Source organism: Lontra canadensis, unplaced genomic scaffold, assembly GCF_010015895.1.
Source record: "Lontra canadensis isolate GAN:19392208 unplaced genomic scaffold, GSC_riverotter_1.0 scaffold110, whole genome shotgun sequence".
NCBI classification, from domain to species: Eukaryota; Metazoa; Chordata; class Mammalia; order Carnivora; family Mustelidae; genus Lontra; species Lontra canadensis.
In genome coordinates this window covers 5,490,139-5,507,121 of record NW_022631104.1, presented here as the reverse complement: position 1 = coordinate 5,507,121, position 16,983 = coordinate 5,490,139, and the positions used below count along the sequence as shown (strand labels likewise).

General features: G+C 46.8%; 1 protein-coding gene across 1 annotated transcript in view; it reads right to left on the bottom strand.

The window, feature by feature from the left end:
- DNAH9 (dynein axonemal heavy chain 9) overlaps positions 1-16,983 on the bottom strand; it is a 313,067-nt gene that overhangs the window by 216,319 nt on the left and 79,765 nt on the right. Inside the window, exons 20-26 of the mRNA XM_032840101.1 lie at positions 14,479-15,349; positions 11,700-11,830; positions 11,235-11,361; positions 7,472-7,624; positions 6,167-6,292; positions 3,409-3,648; positions 2,970-3,130 (exon numbers count right to left, since the gene is read on the bottom strand). Coding sequence (XP_032695992.1) covers positions 2,970-3,130; positions 3,409-3,648; positions 6,167-6,292; positions 7,472-7,624; positions 11,235-11,361; positions 11,700-11,830; positions 14,479-15,349 — 1,809 coding nt within the window. The remainder of the gene's footprint in view (positions 1-2,969; positions 3,131-3,408; positions 3,649-6,166; positions 6,293-7,471; positions 7,625-11,234; positions 11,362-11,699; positions 11,831-14,478; positions 15,350-16,983) is intronic.

Sequence of the window (16,983 nt, the reverse complement as noted above, 5' to 3'; positions counted from 1 at the left end):
AGATAATTCCTTGTCAAAGCTTTACCCTCTCCCTCTCTCGAAGGCGTTTGGCATTAGAGTACTATGGGCTTCTAAACTCAAACAAGGCAATTATCTTCTCCGACCCTTGGGCGGGTGTGAAGGCTCAGGGAAACGGAAAGTCTTGCACTTTTTATCACTTGGAATGATAATGTCTGATGTGTCTGCAGAAAGGAAGAAGATACGTTCTGACAGGTATAAGGAAGCTAGGACACATACTCAAGTCTCAGAAATCGTTTCACTGAACTTGCTAAAGGAGTGAATTTCTTGAATGCCTATCAGGTGCCCCACGTGGTATTGGGTCCCACATGGCAGAGCAGTGAGTAGATCAAGGTCAATGTCACCACGTAACATACAGTCTAGGGCAAGAGATAGACATTAATCAAATGGTTCAAATATAAAATGGCTTCATCATTCTGTTGCAAGTGATGTAAGTTCCCCAACTATTAACTTCTCCGCCAAGGCTGGCAGAAAAACTCACTGCCAAAGAGGATCCTGGGCCAGATTTTCTTCCTGCTTAGGGCTGGTGTCTTACTGAGAGTCACTATTAAGACAAAGACACATGAGAGGGTCCACTCTGAATGAAGTGTGAGGGGGGAAAATCTTTCCTTTGAGCCATACCGAATGAATGCCTTGAAGAGACTGATCCCGAGTGAAGGCCAAGTACAACCCTAAGATGGCCAACCCCCCCCCCCAAGACCTGCTGTTGCCAACACTGTCCCAGCTGCAGAGAAATTCGTATCTCTCTCAGAACAGATGTTCTCTGCCTTTTGTCCTAAGCTGGGGCCTGGAGGAGTTGCTGGTCCCCAGCTCAGAGCAGAAGACAGAGTAGCTGTTCCTCCTTCTTTGGGAGCCAAGGCACGAGTCCTCCGCCCATCCTCTGAGTCAACCTCTTTTTTGATCCTGTCTATTCCCACAGTCTGGGTCTTCAATACTCAACCACCAATCATTCATTCAACATACTAATTTCAAGGTCTGCTAGGTGCTGGTGACACAGCAATGAACAAGACAGACAAAGCTCCTTGATGGGAGAGAGCTTCCATTCCAAAGGGAAGTATATCCAACAAACAAGCAAGCAAGGTCTTTGCAGAATGTGGGAGATGTTAGGAAGAAGGTGAACACTGGGAACCATCTTGGTTATTGCCGTGTGTGTGTGAGGAGGCAGAGTGAGGCGGGATATTAGTAAGAGAGGTCATGGAAGGTCTCCTCAGGTCTGAGGACAGAATTAAAGGATGAGAAGGTGACTATGGATCAGTGAGCATGGGAAAGGCATTCCTGGAAGAGGGAACACCCCCCATGTATAGAAGGTTCTAATTTAAGGGGATCAAGGAACAGAAAGGAGGCCAGTGGGGCTGGGGTGCAGGGACTGAGGTGTCGGGGCAGCAGACAGGCATTGCTGGTCCCACAGGGAATTCAGATTTTAGTCTAAGTGCAGTGGGGAGTGACCAGAGACAATGATGTGGCCTCTGCGGGCTCCCCACCTCCCAAAACGTGGTATCTAAGAGTAAACGTGGAAAGGTTTGAGGGGGACTCTGGGTGGAAGAGCCTTCCAGACTGGGCAGGAAGATGAATTAAAGAAATGTACAGCATGGGGGCAGAGAGGAGAGATGAACCATGAGGTCTGGTTCTATGGATGATGTTGGGATATTCCCACATCCCATTTCATCCCATGAGTACCGTGATCATGATTCCACTCAGCGTATCTTGGAAACACAACTGAGGATCTTACCAGAAGGCAGGTGGCAAGAGAAAATTAAATAAAAGATGGCACTGATTCTGTGTGGCCATTCTAACCTTCAAAGACGATGACAATGTCTTTGCCAACCACAAGTCACTTACTTAGAGCAAGCCAGCCTTTCAGGTATGTGACTCAGTTTGGAGAAGAAGGGTCTACCCCCTCTTCCAGGAACAGGTCTTGGATTTTCCCATTTCCATGCCTTTGCACACAAAATTCAATTTTCCAGAATGCTTATCGGGGACCCTATGGTCCTGCACGCTTTCCCCTTGGGCTATGTATATTTTTATCTGTGTAGGTCTTATTTCCCTCACTGGAATAGGAGTTTAAGGACAGCTTCTGGGAATCCTAGACCACTTTCATAAGTAATGGATGCCGTAGACTCTCTCACCAGAGAGTGTGAATTCATTCATTGAATGAATATGAATGAATGAATTAATTCATTCATGAATTAATATGAATGTCAGAGGCTACGGTTCTCCAAAAATTATAAGCTCCTTCATGGCAGGGACTCCCTGGTTCTGATCGGATTCCCAGAGTGAGAGGTGCTCAAGAAATGTGCCAGACGATTGGTAAGAAAATAGGAATGGGGCATCTGGGTGGCTCAGTCAGTTAAGTGGCTGCCTTCAGTTCAGGTCATGATCTTAGGGTCCTGGGATCGAGTCCCACATCAGGCTCCCTGCTCAGTGGGGTGTCTGCTTCTCCCTCTCCCTCTGCCCCATCCCCCACTTGTGCTCTCTCTCATTCGAATAAATAAAATATTAAAAAAAGAGAGAACAGTAATAAGATCATCTACTGAGCACTTATGATATTCTGAACTCCTTACAGCGTTAATGTCTTTTGTCCTTACAAACCTCATGTGAGGTGTGAGTTCCTAACTCCGTTCCACAGAGAAGAAAACCAAGAACAAGAATTAGGTCAAGCTTTTCAAGGTCAAGTAGCTGGTATGTGTTAGAGCTGGTGTGAGGATCCAGGTGTGTGTGACTCCCTAGTAATTCCTCAAGACTAATCACAGCTCCCTGATTTGCTCAGGAGTTCGTTCTGAGAAGGTCCCTGCCCTACACATTTCCAGTTTGATTTTTACATGTGTTGTGTGGTGGGGCCAAACCCCTTCCACCTCTGCGGACAAGTAGCAGGTGATGGTGGCCTTGACCACAGCTGGCCTGAGGCAGACCACAGTCGGGGTCTCTGTGTGGGGGCTGATGCCCGTGCTCACCTGTCCGTCAGGGGCGTGATCACCAGGCGAGGCGTATTTCCCAGGTACTCATAGGAATAGAGAAACTGCGCATCACAGATGTTGGCAAAGCAGTGTTTGGCCTCATCATCCCAACGATGCCGTAGCTGGGACAGCCAGAGGAAGGCCTGAGCACTGTCCACCTGAAGAGAGGGTGCAGAGTACTGGGGGTGAGTCACTGTCCAGCAGGCAGCACAGGGCCTGCAGGCCACAGGAGATGCAAGAGAAGCCCACCAGGGCACAGAGAAAACAAGCTTCTCTGATGCTGGGGACAGCCACCATGACCCTCTCCCAGCTCTGTGGCTGCCATAGAATCTGCACCCCCCCCCCCGTTTTAGCTGTATGTGCGCTTCTCCCTTATGCCACTGTTCATGGCATAACTACCCATCACAGGGGACCCTCTTGCAGGTCTGGGACTCACCTTCTGAGCAATCATCTTGGCCACCACATCCCGGGCGTGCACATCAATGGTGCATATGGTCATGATCTTCTGCCGGTCCCCTTTGGAGAGCTGGCCAACGAGCATGGTGATGAGGGTTTTGAGCTGGGCCACCTGCTTCTTGTAATAGTCCTTCATGGCGTTCTCATATCCTTCCTCCAGCCTGGCAAACGCAATGCCCACCTCTGTGGTCCACCAGATCTGAGTGCAGGTCAGGGCCACCTGTGGCATGAGGAGCCACTTAGTAAAGCCATTGCCAGGACTGTCTCCAAACCAGCCCACTCATGCACCCCCAGTGAGAGCCAGAATGGAATCACATGGGTGACGTAAGCCCCTTCCCTCCCTCTTCCACTGCATCTTCGCCATATTGTCAAAGAGTTTGGAAAGATGGCACTGGACCTATGAAGGGAAACCACACCAAAGGATTGGACAATGTGTCCAGAAGATGCTCATTAGTACTGTTCAGAGGTCTACTGTCTGATAGCCATTAGAGGGTTGGATACCAAACATTTAGAAGGAAGCCTGTGGGAATGATGGTGGTATGAGGTCAGAACCAACTGAATTAACCTTGACTAAGCAAGCCACTTGTCTCCATCTCCTTGGAGATGGGAAGTGGTTCCAAGTGGGGAAAGTGCAGTCTACTCTTGGGAAAAAAAAAATGTATTGTTTGGTTGAAAACAACCAAAGAGTCATTCTGGTCAATGTCAGTGGCTTTTAGAAATCACGACACTGATCTTTCCATTTCTACAGCCCAGGTGAAGCATCTTTCCTGCTCTCGGGAGGTTAACAATATGCTGACTGACCATCTCAAGAGCACTCAGACTTTGTTCTGCTCTTCTTGAACTTCTTGTGGTCTAAGTATTCTAGCTTAGCAAGCCAGCAATGATCACTTGCAACATATTTTTGCTTGTCTGTAACACTTTTGCTACATGTATTTTTTAATTCCTAAAACCTATCACCTTAAAAAGCCTACTTTTGAAGATCAAGGAGAACTACAGCAAAATTCATTGTGGTCAACAGGACTTGTGTCTTTCAGAGGTTTGAAATAAATAAATGGGAAAAGGGATTTGAATGAACGTTTCTTTTGTTTGCTGAGAAACTTAAGATGGAAAAGGCGGAATTTTGATTATTCACGGTAGAGAATTTAGATACATCGATCATCTATTGTATCATTTGATCTGTCAGAATAGCAGGAGGCAACACATTTTCTTGGCCCAAAATTCTGATTCAGGTAAACAGGAATCCTGACAGGAATGATTCCCTTTGTGAAAAAGAGAAACCCGTCATATAAATGTACCCTTCTCTCTTATACCTGATTTTGCCTTTGAGTTTAGACACACGGTTCTGCCTGCACTGTGATCTTATTGGGATGGTCTGAATGTGACATGCCAGCTGCACAGTTAAAAGAATATTTCTTCCCTTCAGCAGTACTGACTCCCTTTCTCATTTCTTCTGTTTGTCTACACTTGCTGCCAAGTCTACACTCAATGCCAACATTTTACCACCTTCCTCTCCCTTCTCCTCCCCCTGGCACCATGCCACCACCTGGCACTTCCCTGAAATGGCCACACCAAGTTCATGGATGCCCCTCAGCCTCTTTATTTTGCTTGATCTCTGCCAAGTGCATGGCATGACTGACCTCTCACCTGCTGCCAATAGTTTTTTGGGTTTCCATTATGACCATTCCCTGCTTTTCCCTCTATCTAAAAAGGCACGGTTTCTCATTCTGCTTTACCGGCCCCTCCTTGCCGACCCCATCTTTGCATGACACTCAAGGGCGTGTTCATCTCCATCTACATATTTTCCAAAATGGGGGGAGGCCCTCTCTGCTCCTATGGCTTCAATTACCAGGAAAAATCTGCAACCCCCAAAGGTACCAGCGCCAGCTTCCCTCCTTCCCTAATGGGGAAGGCAAAAGTGTACCATGCAGCCAGAGTCATCTAGACAATTCTCATTAATTCACGCCTTTCTCTCATCTTCCTCCTGAGAAGCCTGGAAAGGGTTCAGATACATCTCAGAAGCAAGTCAGACTCCCTCATGTGGTACACAGAACTGGCTTTGAGTTTCCTCTGCAGGCCCCATCTGCTGCCTCTCACTCCCTCCTCCCCTTCCTCTTGCTGCAACCACATTCGTTTCCTCAACCACGAGATGCTCTTCCTTGCTTCCGAGCCTTCACTCATGGCAATCCTCATGCTTGGTGGCTCTTTCCCTCCATCTTTAACTTCCTTGCTCCTACTTCAAATCTCAGCTTCTGTGTCATATTCTCAGCAGGGGAAGGGGAGAGGTGGTTCCCGAACCCTACTAGCTAGCTCTGTGCTCCCAGAGTACCAGGTATCATTGGTAAGTGACTGACTTCCTCATCAGTCTGTAAACTTCGCCACGGCAGGATTATGATATCTTAGGATGACTAGTTCCCTGTTGGGGGTCACCTGTGCTCAGTGAAGATCCTGGGACATCCCAAGCAGGCTGGCTCAATGAGTTGAATGGTTTACATTTTCTCTCTATGGTAGCCATGAGGGTAAAGATGGCCAACCCTTGGTTCTCCAAGGTAATAGTTGGAGTGGGTCATGGCTGACAATTCCCATATTCCCTCTGGCTGACCCCCTTCACAAATCAGCCTCTCCTGAATGTGAAGCACATAGTGAGTTTAAGATCAGGTGTCCCTTGAAGGCAGAAGGAGGCCCCAGAGAGAGAGGAGCCAGCAAAGGACAGGGGCCCACGAAGGTCCTGGTTAGAATACCTGAGCTGGATAGTCAAGGAGCCACTGTTCCCTTGGCTTTTCTTCGTAGGCAACTACACCTTCTGTCATGCTGTGCCTCACTGTGGCCCTCATATGGGCAAGCACACGGTTCAACCATATTTCTACCTGAAAAAGAACTCTGAGTGAGAGGCTGGGTTCTGAAGATAGTATGATCATTCACCCTGAGGGAGGGAAGAAAATGTACAACCATGATGGCTCCATAAGGCATAGGGAGCCATTTTGTTTCTGAACCCAGGACACTGATGGGTGAGAACAAGGCTCAGTTAATTAACCACAGGTCCATTTGGAACACACAGGTTACAACATCAGGTTAAAGGAGGCTTCATTTAAGGAAGTTTTAATCTGGGTTGAGCAAGGTCAGTAAGTCCTGGGTTCTCATGAGCTCTTCCACACTGAGGTTGGAGATGTCCACCAGAATTATATTTTTCAACTAAATGCTTTCTGGTCTACCAAAGGATACATCCAGAATCAAACCCCAGAGTTACTTCTTATAAAACTAAGAATGTCTGATCATTTCCTGGAATTAGAATTGCTTTCCAAGAAACACATGGATGAAGGGAGACCTCTGTAAAAGATCTTTTCTCCAGGTATGATGCTAGGCTCAATTAGAAGCCCCAGGGACAATGCTGTGTTGGATCACTTAGCATAACAAACAAAGAAGGGCTTATACTTTAGCAGTGATGGGAGAGGACAGGAAAGAGGGTTAAGGAGGGAACCATCCCATGTTTTGTGCTTCTTGAATTGCACAAGGGAGATTTAGAGGTGGTAGTTCCTGGAGTGGGATGGGATCTGGCTTTCCCAAGGCTGGGGTTGTGGGAGTAAGGGACTCTGAGCTGTATTTGTACAGAAAATGACATCTCAGGAAAATGGCCGATTTCAAAGTGCACTTTCTCCAGGGGAAGATGTCAGCATGCCAGATTCCCCTGTGGGGTGCCCCGGGGGTTGTCATGTTAAAGCCTCCCAGTGCTGCTAATCATTTTAAAAGTCCTTTTCTCATTGACAGGGTAGTTGTTTATGTGCATTTTATTCCTCTCCATACAGGTCTTTGGTTAAGAAAGACAGATGGATATTGACATGTGTCTTTCCTGGAGAGAGGAGAGCAGGAACTAGGAGCTTCTTCAATGTCAGTTCAAGTCAAGAGGAGCTGGCAGTCCCAGGACACAGACAGCAGTTCTGGCCCAAGGTCAAGGTGGCCATGCTGAAGGTTGAGGCTGCCTGTATTTGAATGCAGACACTTGAGAGGGAAGGGGGATGAGGAGGGAGGGAACAGGACTTCTACTCTACCTGACCGCTGCAGTCACAGGGCTCACTGAAGGCCACATATTCTCCTTCCTTGCTGTACATGCCGAGACTTATCTTAGTTGGTTGCTCACCAGCATCCAACTGGAACTGCATCTTCGCCATATTGTCAAAGAGTTTGGAAAGATGGCGCTGGACCTACAAAGGGAAACCACACCGAAGGACTGGATGATGTTTCCAGGAAGACACTCATTAGTACTATTCAGAGGTCTACTGTCTGACAGCCATTAGAGGGTTGGATACCAAACATTTAAAGGAAAGCTTGTGGGAATGATGGTGGTATGAGTTCAGAATTGACTGAGTTGGGTAGGAGTGGTCAAAGGAATATAAAGTTGGTGGGAATCATGGACTAGCCACCACCCAATGAAGCCACAAAAGTTGGATTCATGTCTGTTTGCATATAAATGGGAACAGACTGGAGGGAAAAAAAATGATGGTTAATTTGTAAACCCTCTTCCTCAGGAGATAGGCAGAGGAGAGCCTACAGGAGGGCAGTGGTGACAGTGGCCTATGGAAGAAGTCACCCAGCTTTTGGAAAGATTTTGGTGCAGCAAAGCAAGCATTCTCAACTCAATCAGAAAGCCTGGCCATGCCAGGACTTCTCCCTTGTGTGTTTTCTCATGGTACAGAGGCCCTTTATGGTAGTGTCCCAGAGGAATGTTTTAGGAGGGTTGCTGGAGAGCCACATCATGATCCTGAGGTGAGGGAGATGGCAGGTTGGAGAGGAAAAATTAGTAGAAAGCTGCTCTTTGGTAGGGCTTTTTGAGATAGAGGGACTTCAGAGTCATGGTACCCTGAGCTGTAACCCCAAATCTACAACCAGCCTATGAGAGGAGAAATTCTATGTGTGTTGAAGTAAACTGTGAGGTACTTGAGGAGAACCAACCCACAGTGACGGGATAAATATTTTGATGGGATGGATCCTTCTTTATCCGAGAGAGAGAGAGAGAGAGAGAGAGAGAGAAAGGAGAGGGAGAGGAAGGAGAAAGAAGCCAAGAAAGAGGAGGGGGAGGTAGAAACTTTAATAAAGGAAACAGGAGTAATTATGAAAAATGACATCTTGTTATCAAATAAATGAAAGAACCAGGAACCCTACAAAATATGAAGTGAAGATGAATTGGTAGTGGTAGGAAAATAACATAAGGAAACAACAAATAATAAAGGGACAAATCAAGACAAACAAATTCAGTATAGCAGATGAGCTTGAGGATCTATGGAAGAATTCCAAGGAAGAGGGGTAAGAGTTGAAAATCTGTGTGAATATATGCAAACATAAATGAATGCATGAACATAACATATATAGCACAGAGAAGACAGAATCTCAACTTATGGAAACATGAAGGGGAAACTAACCAGAGAGATGGAATAGAAATAGTATTTTAAGGCATACAGAAAGAAAGTGTTTTCAAGATAACAAAAGCCCTGGTTTTCAGATTGGGGAAAAAAAAAACACCTCATCATGTGTTGGAAAAATGAACAAAGTATATAAATGTATACAAATTTTCTAGAATTAAAGTGTAACTTAAATTTTGATCTCTAAAGAGATCCAAACAGAAAGAAATTAGAATCCAAGCTAGAAAGATTTGGTGGGGGGAAGCAGCTGGAAGCAGGTAGACCTCAGATGATGTCTCAGGTGAGGTCTTAGATGATGTCTCAGTGCTGCATCTGAGGGGATGTGAGAAGAAATTGCCGTGACCTGTGAATTCCAAACTCAACCATTCGATCACTCACCCATAAAAACAGCAAAGGGTCACAGTTACGGAAAGAATTAAGGAGTTAGCCTCTCATGCTTCATCTCTCAGAATGGGGGAGCAACTTAAGGATTTACTCAAACAAAGTGAGAAATAAATAAAAAATATTTAAGAATGAATGCATCATGTATGAAGGGTCTGACAATGATCTCGGACTTTTCCTATGCATGGAATTAATGAACATATGGTTACAAAACAGAATGTTAGTGTGATAAATATTTTGCCTCCACCATACCTGGGCTGCTCTGGAATGAATTCCATCTATAGGAAAAGAAAAAAAGGCCGGGGGAGGCTTTACCTCTAGGGATAATCTCTCTTTAGTACTTGCTTCTTACCAGCAAACCCAAAACATCAGTTCAGGAATTGAGAGAGTTAATTATAAAGAGAGAAAACAAATGCATGGATGCCATCTTTTGGCTCCACCAGAGAAGCTCTCGTCCATCGTTGGTGGTGCTGCAAAAAGCTAGGACTTCCATGGAGGGAAAATGGGGCAACATCTAACCCGACCCCATAGCACTTACCTTTGACCCAGAAATCCCACCTCTAGGAATGTACCTAGAAGGCAGACCTCCAACAGTACAAAACCCCAATGTTATTCAATGCTGTATTATTTGGAATTATAAAATAATATAAACAACCTCTGGCCAAACTATGGTATAGCCCACAGGGCATGATGCAGCTGTATTAAAAAAAAAAAATGAGGAAGATATCTTTAAATGGATAGGGCATGATTTCCAGGACCCATCAGTACAGAAAAAAAATGGCATTCAAGTAGATACAGCATGCTACCTTTTGTGTGAGAAAGGAGGGGAAATAAGGAAAGGTATGTGTGCAAATGTAAATGTTCATCAGCTCATGTCTGCACTCAGAAATGAGGGGGATCGGTGACCTAGAGGAAGTGGAGGGGAGGAAGAGGAGGAGGAGTGCTGCCCATATACCTTTTTCCACAGTTTGAATTTAGAATGCTACGTATTCAAATAATCCAGTCAGTGAGGGTGGGAACCAACCCCCAAAACTCAAGGCAAAGAGAAAGAAATGAACTTGACTCTACTTCAAATGAATAATGAAATTATACCAAAGCGGGGGAAAGAGCTCATCCGAGTCACTTCTGAATGGGATATTCTGACTGGCTAGCTTCAAAGGAAAAGTGGAGAACTAGAAAGGAATCTTCAAGTCTTGTTAGCTTGAGAAGTGAGGAGGGCTACAGGAGCATGAAGTGGAGACATCATCCCTCCCTCCTATCCATTGCTTGGGAGACTCCGACCTTTGGTCTAGGAAGGTCACTCTCTCTTGCCAAATGTGGTCCCCAGACGAGCAGCATCCCATGGGAAACCCTTAGAAATGCAAATTCTCCAGCCCCACCCAGACAGACAGAACCATCCCGAGCTCTGGGGGGAGGGCTCAGAAATCTGCATTTTCCCAAGCCTTCCCGGTGATTCTAAGGCACCAGACCCCCACCCTGCAAGTGACTCTCAACCCAAATACCAACAGTGCTCCGATTAGTTACTCTAATATGAAGGGAAAAAGTAAAAAAGCCAACCTTGTAGCATAGTGGCTATTTTACAGATGAGGAAGTTTGTCAAAGAGAAGGGACACCCAACCAAGGCTACTTGGCCAATGAGTGGCCAGAGCCAGAGGCTAGAACCCCAAATTCTGAGCTCCTCATATATACTCTTTCCACAAAAATCATAAAATGTTGAGTGAATACAACCTTCAGTCTTCTCCCCCGTGGAAATCTGAGCTATAACTTTGGACAGCGATGTCCTAGATGTCTCTTTAGAATCAGAGCAAAGGCATTCTCTGTAAAGGCTTAGCGCCCCCTCGACCTTCCCCAGCTCCAAGTTTCCCTTTTAGGGGGCATCAGAGATGCTGGTGGGAGCACAGGTCTGAAATACCCACACCACTAGGGAGAGGAGCGGTGACGGGAACCTGGAACCCTCCCACCAGGAGCCCCCTCCGTCCTTCTGGATGTTTCCACGAGCGCTCCCCCAGCTTACCTGTTGTGGCGCTGTGCCATTGGAAAGGGTGTCTAACAGGTCTGAAGAAGACAGAAAGTAAAACCTAGGGAAGGCGAGCCTTTTGGTATCCAGGTACTCGGCCAGGGCCTTCTCACACAGGTATAACCTGAGGGCATAGACACAGAATTTCCTGATGAAGTCGGCTTAGACCCACAGGTGCACAGACTTGACTAAAATGCAGACAGATGCAGCGTATGGAACGTATGCAGATCTGGGGCAAGAAACACTTATGGGTATTTGCAAATATACACACTGATGCATTTCTACCAGAATAAATGCTTCTAATAATACCTCCCATTATTCTACAGGCAAATCAAAGTGTGTGTGCACGTGCACACACACACTCACTTGGACAGTTCAAGGAAACATCTCCAAGACAGAATTGGAAAAAGGAAACATCACCCTCCCCAGGACAAAAAGAGGCGGCAGCAAGCAGACCATCACCTGCTCTGAAGGTCTTCCAGTTTTTCGTAGAGACCTTGTTGGTTGGTGGCTTCCACCACATTGGGCGTCTTCTGGGCAGCATAGGCTAGCTCTTTAAAGTCATTGTCAATGCCTTCAAACCTCTTGGAATCCTGAAATAAACACGGGAGAGAAAATGAACTTTTGCTTTCTTGGACTCGGAGATCCCCTCATGAAGCAAGTCAGAAGCTGAAACCGGTGCTGGGGATGTCCTAAAACTCAAAGAAGGAAATATCTTAACCTTGAAAGAACTTGAGGAACTATCTTGAACGTTTTGGTCATAAACCCCCTCTCTGTTTCTGAAAAAGCACAGAGGAGTGCAAAGAGGTTTTGTGGATGTGGGTAATCTATCCACCAATGCATCTCCTCAGTGGGAAGCTCAATTTGAGAACTTTGAAAAATATTTGTTTATTCATTTATTTTTTAAAAAATACTATTATTTTTGGAGAGAGTGTGTAGGGGGAGGAGCAGAGGGAGAGAGAGAATCTCCCGCAGACTCCAGCTGAGCACAGAGCCTGACACGGGACTCGATCGCAGGACCCTGAGATTGTGATCTGAGTTGAAATCAAGAATTGGACATTTAGCTGTCTGAGCCGCCCCAGCACCCCTGCTAATTCATTTAAAAAGTAATAATATTAAGCCCACGATGGTAACATAACATGCTTTTATCAAAAATAATTGTATTTTCCACAACAAAATAACTTAGAAGGCAGCCTTGTTTCACTTTTTTTTTCCCCCCAAGATTTAATGTCTGACTTAGGACAAGACCAGATTTTCTTTCCTGCTTGGCATTCAATCCGTTGTGATGTCACTTGTCTGGAAACCTCTGGAAAACCCCTGTGTGCGCATGGAAAAATGAGAGTGAAAAAGGCAAATAGTATCTTAGCGTTATGACTAAGACAGTCTTGACCTTGAGGCTTCCCTGTGAAGGTCAGGGTCCCAGGACCACTCTTTGAGAACTGTTGGCATAAAACACGTAACTTTCTGCATAGGATGGACAGTGGGTCCGATGTTCCTCCTGGGTCAGTGCAAAAGTTGATGTAAGCAGAGAAAGATGTTCTTCAGCAAATGTGATGTCGAATTAATTATCATTGTTTCTCAAACACATAACCACTCTGCAGTGTCGTCGGAATGCCCAGGACAATGACATATGCAGGGTTCAGCCCAGTACCTGTGGCATTATTATTACATGACAACATTTGTATCAGCATGTGCTATGGGCATAGCTTAATTACATCCCTGAAGTGGGGACTGGTATTTGTCTCAGTTTACAGGAGGAAACCAGAGCACAGAGAGGTGAAATAATTTGCCCAACATCCCACAGCTACAAGTGGGAAAGCTAGCCCCTCTCCCAAGAAGATTTAAAAATAGGACGGCAGGGGAAATTATGACTGCTCCATGAGGTGTTCTGCTCCCATGGAAGATGAGAAAGTGTCAAGGTTATTGATATATCGGAAATATGGAACATAAATGCTCTGATGGAAAGAGCTGGAAAGAAAATCGTCATTACATAGCGAGCAATTATGTAAAAAATCTGTCTATACATGAAGCCAAGTTGGGAGACATTCATGAGGAATGAAAAATAGTTACTAGTTAGGGTGTCAGATTATGACCAATTTTATTATGGTTTTAAACTGTCTCTGTGATTGTACTGTTAATACAGAGAAAATAAATGCATTCCCGTATTTCGCACATGGACCTACGCGCGCCACTGTGGAGAAGCCAATGATACTCATTCTCTCTGACGTGTGGTTGAAAGTTCTCCAAAGCCTTCTTTAGAGACTCTACAAAAGTCTCCACTTCTGCCCTCACCTCCTCATTAAACCCACTCTTCTTCAATCCCTTGCACTGGAGAGAAATAAAATCTGGCTTATTCAATTTGGCCTCATGACAACATCTCTCTCGGAACTGTTTCCGGCTATTTTTCATTCCAGATGTACAACCTGTAATCTGCATTAGGGCATGAAAGAAGCCTTTGCGGGATGAGCTGGAAAAATACAACGTTTGGACGGGATGCGCTTTAACTTTTTAAGTGGGGCCCGAAAGATACGTGACGGCTTGGAAGCAAGCTAATTTGGAAGCAGAGAACTTGCTGTACCGAAGGCAGACAGGAGAATGTCTGCAAAATAGAAAGTAAAAAAAAAAAAATAAAAAAATTGAATGAATTAGAGTCCATCAAGAGGTAGGTAAGCTAATGGCACATAAATTAGGACAGATTAGAAGGGGCAATCAACCACAGGGAAGGCAGTAATGAGGAGAATGCAGATTTTTGCAAAATTCATTGCTCAGGATGGAGCGGAAGGCTGGTGTTTAGCAGGTGGCACAGGCCAGACATGTTCAGCGCCCTGCTGAAAAGGAACTTGCGGTTGTCTGGGAACAAGGCTCCCTTCCAGTGGGTAGCTGCTTTGTAATCATCTGTGGGGCAACACAGAAGGTTATCCCACACTGCAGTAGCAAACAATTCCTACTTCCTTTCTTGCATATGTGTTTAAAAACAAAAAGAAAAAAAAAAACAACCCTGAAACACCAGGTTCTTCTTCCTTTTTCCCACCCTTCCAGTCACAAACTAATTGGTGTGCATTTCACCTTCTCTTTCCCTCTGCCTGACTTTTGGTGACTTGGACGGCCCACGTTGTGGGCGGTACCTTAGAGTGAAGCCAAGGCTGGCAGAGAAAGAAAGGTCTAGAAGATGTGGGAACTGGGGACTCCTCCCTTGACTCGGGTAAGGGAAGAGAGAGAGCAGGAACTCCTTGGCAGGTACCTGGGGCAGCTGAGCCCGGATGTCCTCGGAGCCCATGAATATGCTTTCCAGGTGAGACCACGTGCGCTGCACGTGGAACCAGGCAGAGATGACAGCATCAGCCGTGGACAGCTTTTTCTGCCAGCCAGACACATCCTCCAGGAAGAAGGCGATGTACTTAGACATCATCAGGTTCTGCAGCTGGACTTGGTTATCCTCCAGTACCTCGAGGAGGTCCTCGTCCAACAGCAGCTGGGGGACGTTAGTCCTCGGGTGGGGCTCGTACTGGAATTCCCTGCTGGCCCAGGTGGTCTGCAGCTCCTTTAAGGTCTTCTCCATGGCCATCTCTTTCACAGCTTTATCCACGAGGCCCCGGACCTCGTCCTCCACGTGGTGCAGCTGGAGCTGCAGGAGATGGGCCAGGGTGGCACCCTCACCCATGGTGAAGGTCGCGCCCGTGACCTGTGTCAGCTGCCTCCAGTGCCTCTCCCGGAGAGCCGGGTTCTGCAGCTCAGCTACTGCCCTCAGGGAGCTCAGGGTTTTCAGCACGGTGCTCTCCAGGCCCGTGAATGCGTCCCAGGCCCTGACCTCCTTGTCGAGGTTCCGGATGTGCCGGGCAAACCGTTTACACTCCCACTCCAGAGCCTCCACATTGACCTCCTTCCACTGGGTGGTCTCCCAGGCGTGGATGCTGGAGGTCACCATCCCGATGGTGTCCCAGAGCTCCTTCAGCCGACACACCTCCTTCCTGCACTTCTTCAGCTGCCTGTAGTCGGGAATGTTGACCTCAAACAAGTCAGCCGCCTCGGAGATGGAGGCCATGGTACATTCCATCCGCTGGATCTCCACGTGCCTGGCATCCAGAACATGGTGTGGGTCAACGCTATCAAACCTACAAGATACAACATGTTCCCTTTGTGAGTACAGTGCCCAGAGGGTTCATGTCCTAGAATCACCCAAGTAACACCAGCTCAAATCTTTAAGTGCTTAGTATTTCAGCAAAGAGCAGCAATTGTCACCGAAGCCTGGGAAGAAAAGGTGCTCGGGGTAGGGTAAGCACGGCCAGCAGCAGAAAAGGCCATTCAAGGAGAACATCATGCTTGGCTCTTTTCTTCACCTCTGAGGAGGTAAAATCACTCTTCACTCCTAACCCCTTGTTCAAACACCCTTTAGACTCAGCTTCCACTTGCTGGCTTCTGGAGCGCCTGACACAAGAGGGCACTATCATGTTACTGTCGATGCTATCTATGCAGCCACAGCTCTGGTCCAGAGCTGTGAGTGGCAGGGGGTCTAGAAGCGAGAGAGCTGGCATTTACAGCCCAACCCTAGACCCAATCTGGCATTACTCCCTCTGGAGCACTGGTTCTCAGTATGGATGGCATGTTAGGATCTTCTGGAAGCTCTGAATGCCTCCACGCCCAGGCTGCTCCTGAGTCCAATTAAATCAGACTCTTTGGGGGTGAGACCCGGGCAAAGGCAGTTTGCTTTCAAGCTCTCCGGCTGGTTCCAGTGGGCCAGGTTGGTGTCCTTGACCCTGGTGAAGCTCACACTGGTGCACCCCCTTCAGGCAACAGTACCTTCCAAGTTTGGGAACCACAAGTAGAGGACCTTGAAGATCTAGCATAAGGCCCTCACCAAAGCCCTGTACAGTCACTGTCCCATTCCTTCACTATGTCCCTTGAGTCAGGCTCCTCATCTTCTTAAGTCCCTCCTCTGAGTTGTCCTTGCTCTCCCTTTCGCCCACTCTGGCCTGCTCTCTCCTGCATCCTGGGTGGCCTGTGCTTCTGGACCCAACTGCTATGGACACTGTATCTAGTTTTTACAGCTGTACCTCACATTTCCTCACCCTCTTCTCTCCAGGGCTCAGGGCATGGACCCACAGTCCCTGACCCTCACCCACTTTATGGTGCTATCCCTCCAGACCAGCATTCCTGGCATAGCCTCTGCCCCAACACAAGAGCCCAACATGCAGGGCTGCCTGGCTGGCTTAGTTGGTGGAGCGTGCTACTCTTGATCTCAGGGGGTCATGAGCTTGAGGCCCAAGTTGGGGATAGAGATTACTTACAAATTAAAACCAGATAAAGAATCCTACACATAAAGGAACATTTCTTTGATCAGAAGCATGCAGAATCAAGGTGTTCAAGGAGCCTCTCGCTTTCCTCCCTTAATCTCCTTTCTCCCTGTCAACGGTCTTAGGTTTCTTCTGTGCTTGGAGGGCTAGATATGGGGCACCCTGACTTCAGGGTGAATACGTGTTCCTCTAAAATCAGAACAGGGCAGGAGGCCTGGCTGGCATAATCGGTTAAGCATCCAACTCTTGGTTTCTGCTCAGGTCACAATCTTGGAGTCATGAGATCAAGCCCCGCATTGGGCTCCACGCTCAGCATGAAGACTCCTTGAGACTGTCTCTCCCTTTCCCTCTTAAAAAAATAAAATAAAATCAGATTAGGGCACCATGGGGTTCATCATCAAGGGGAAAGTTGAGAGGAAATGAGCGGCTGGAGAGTTGGTCATGTCCTCCAGTCT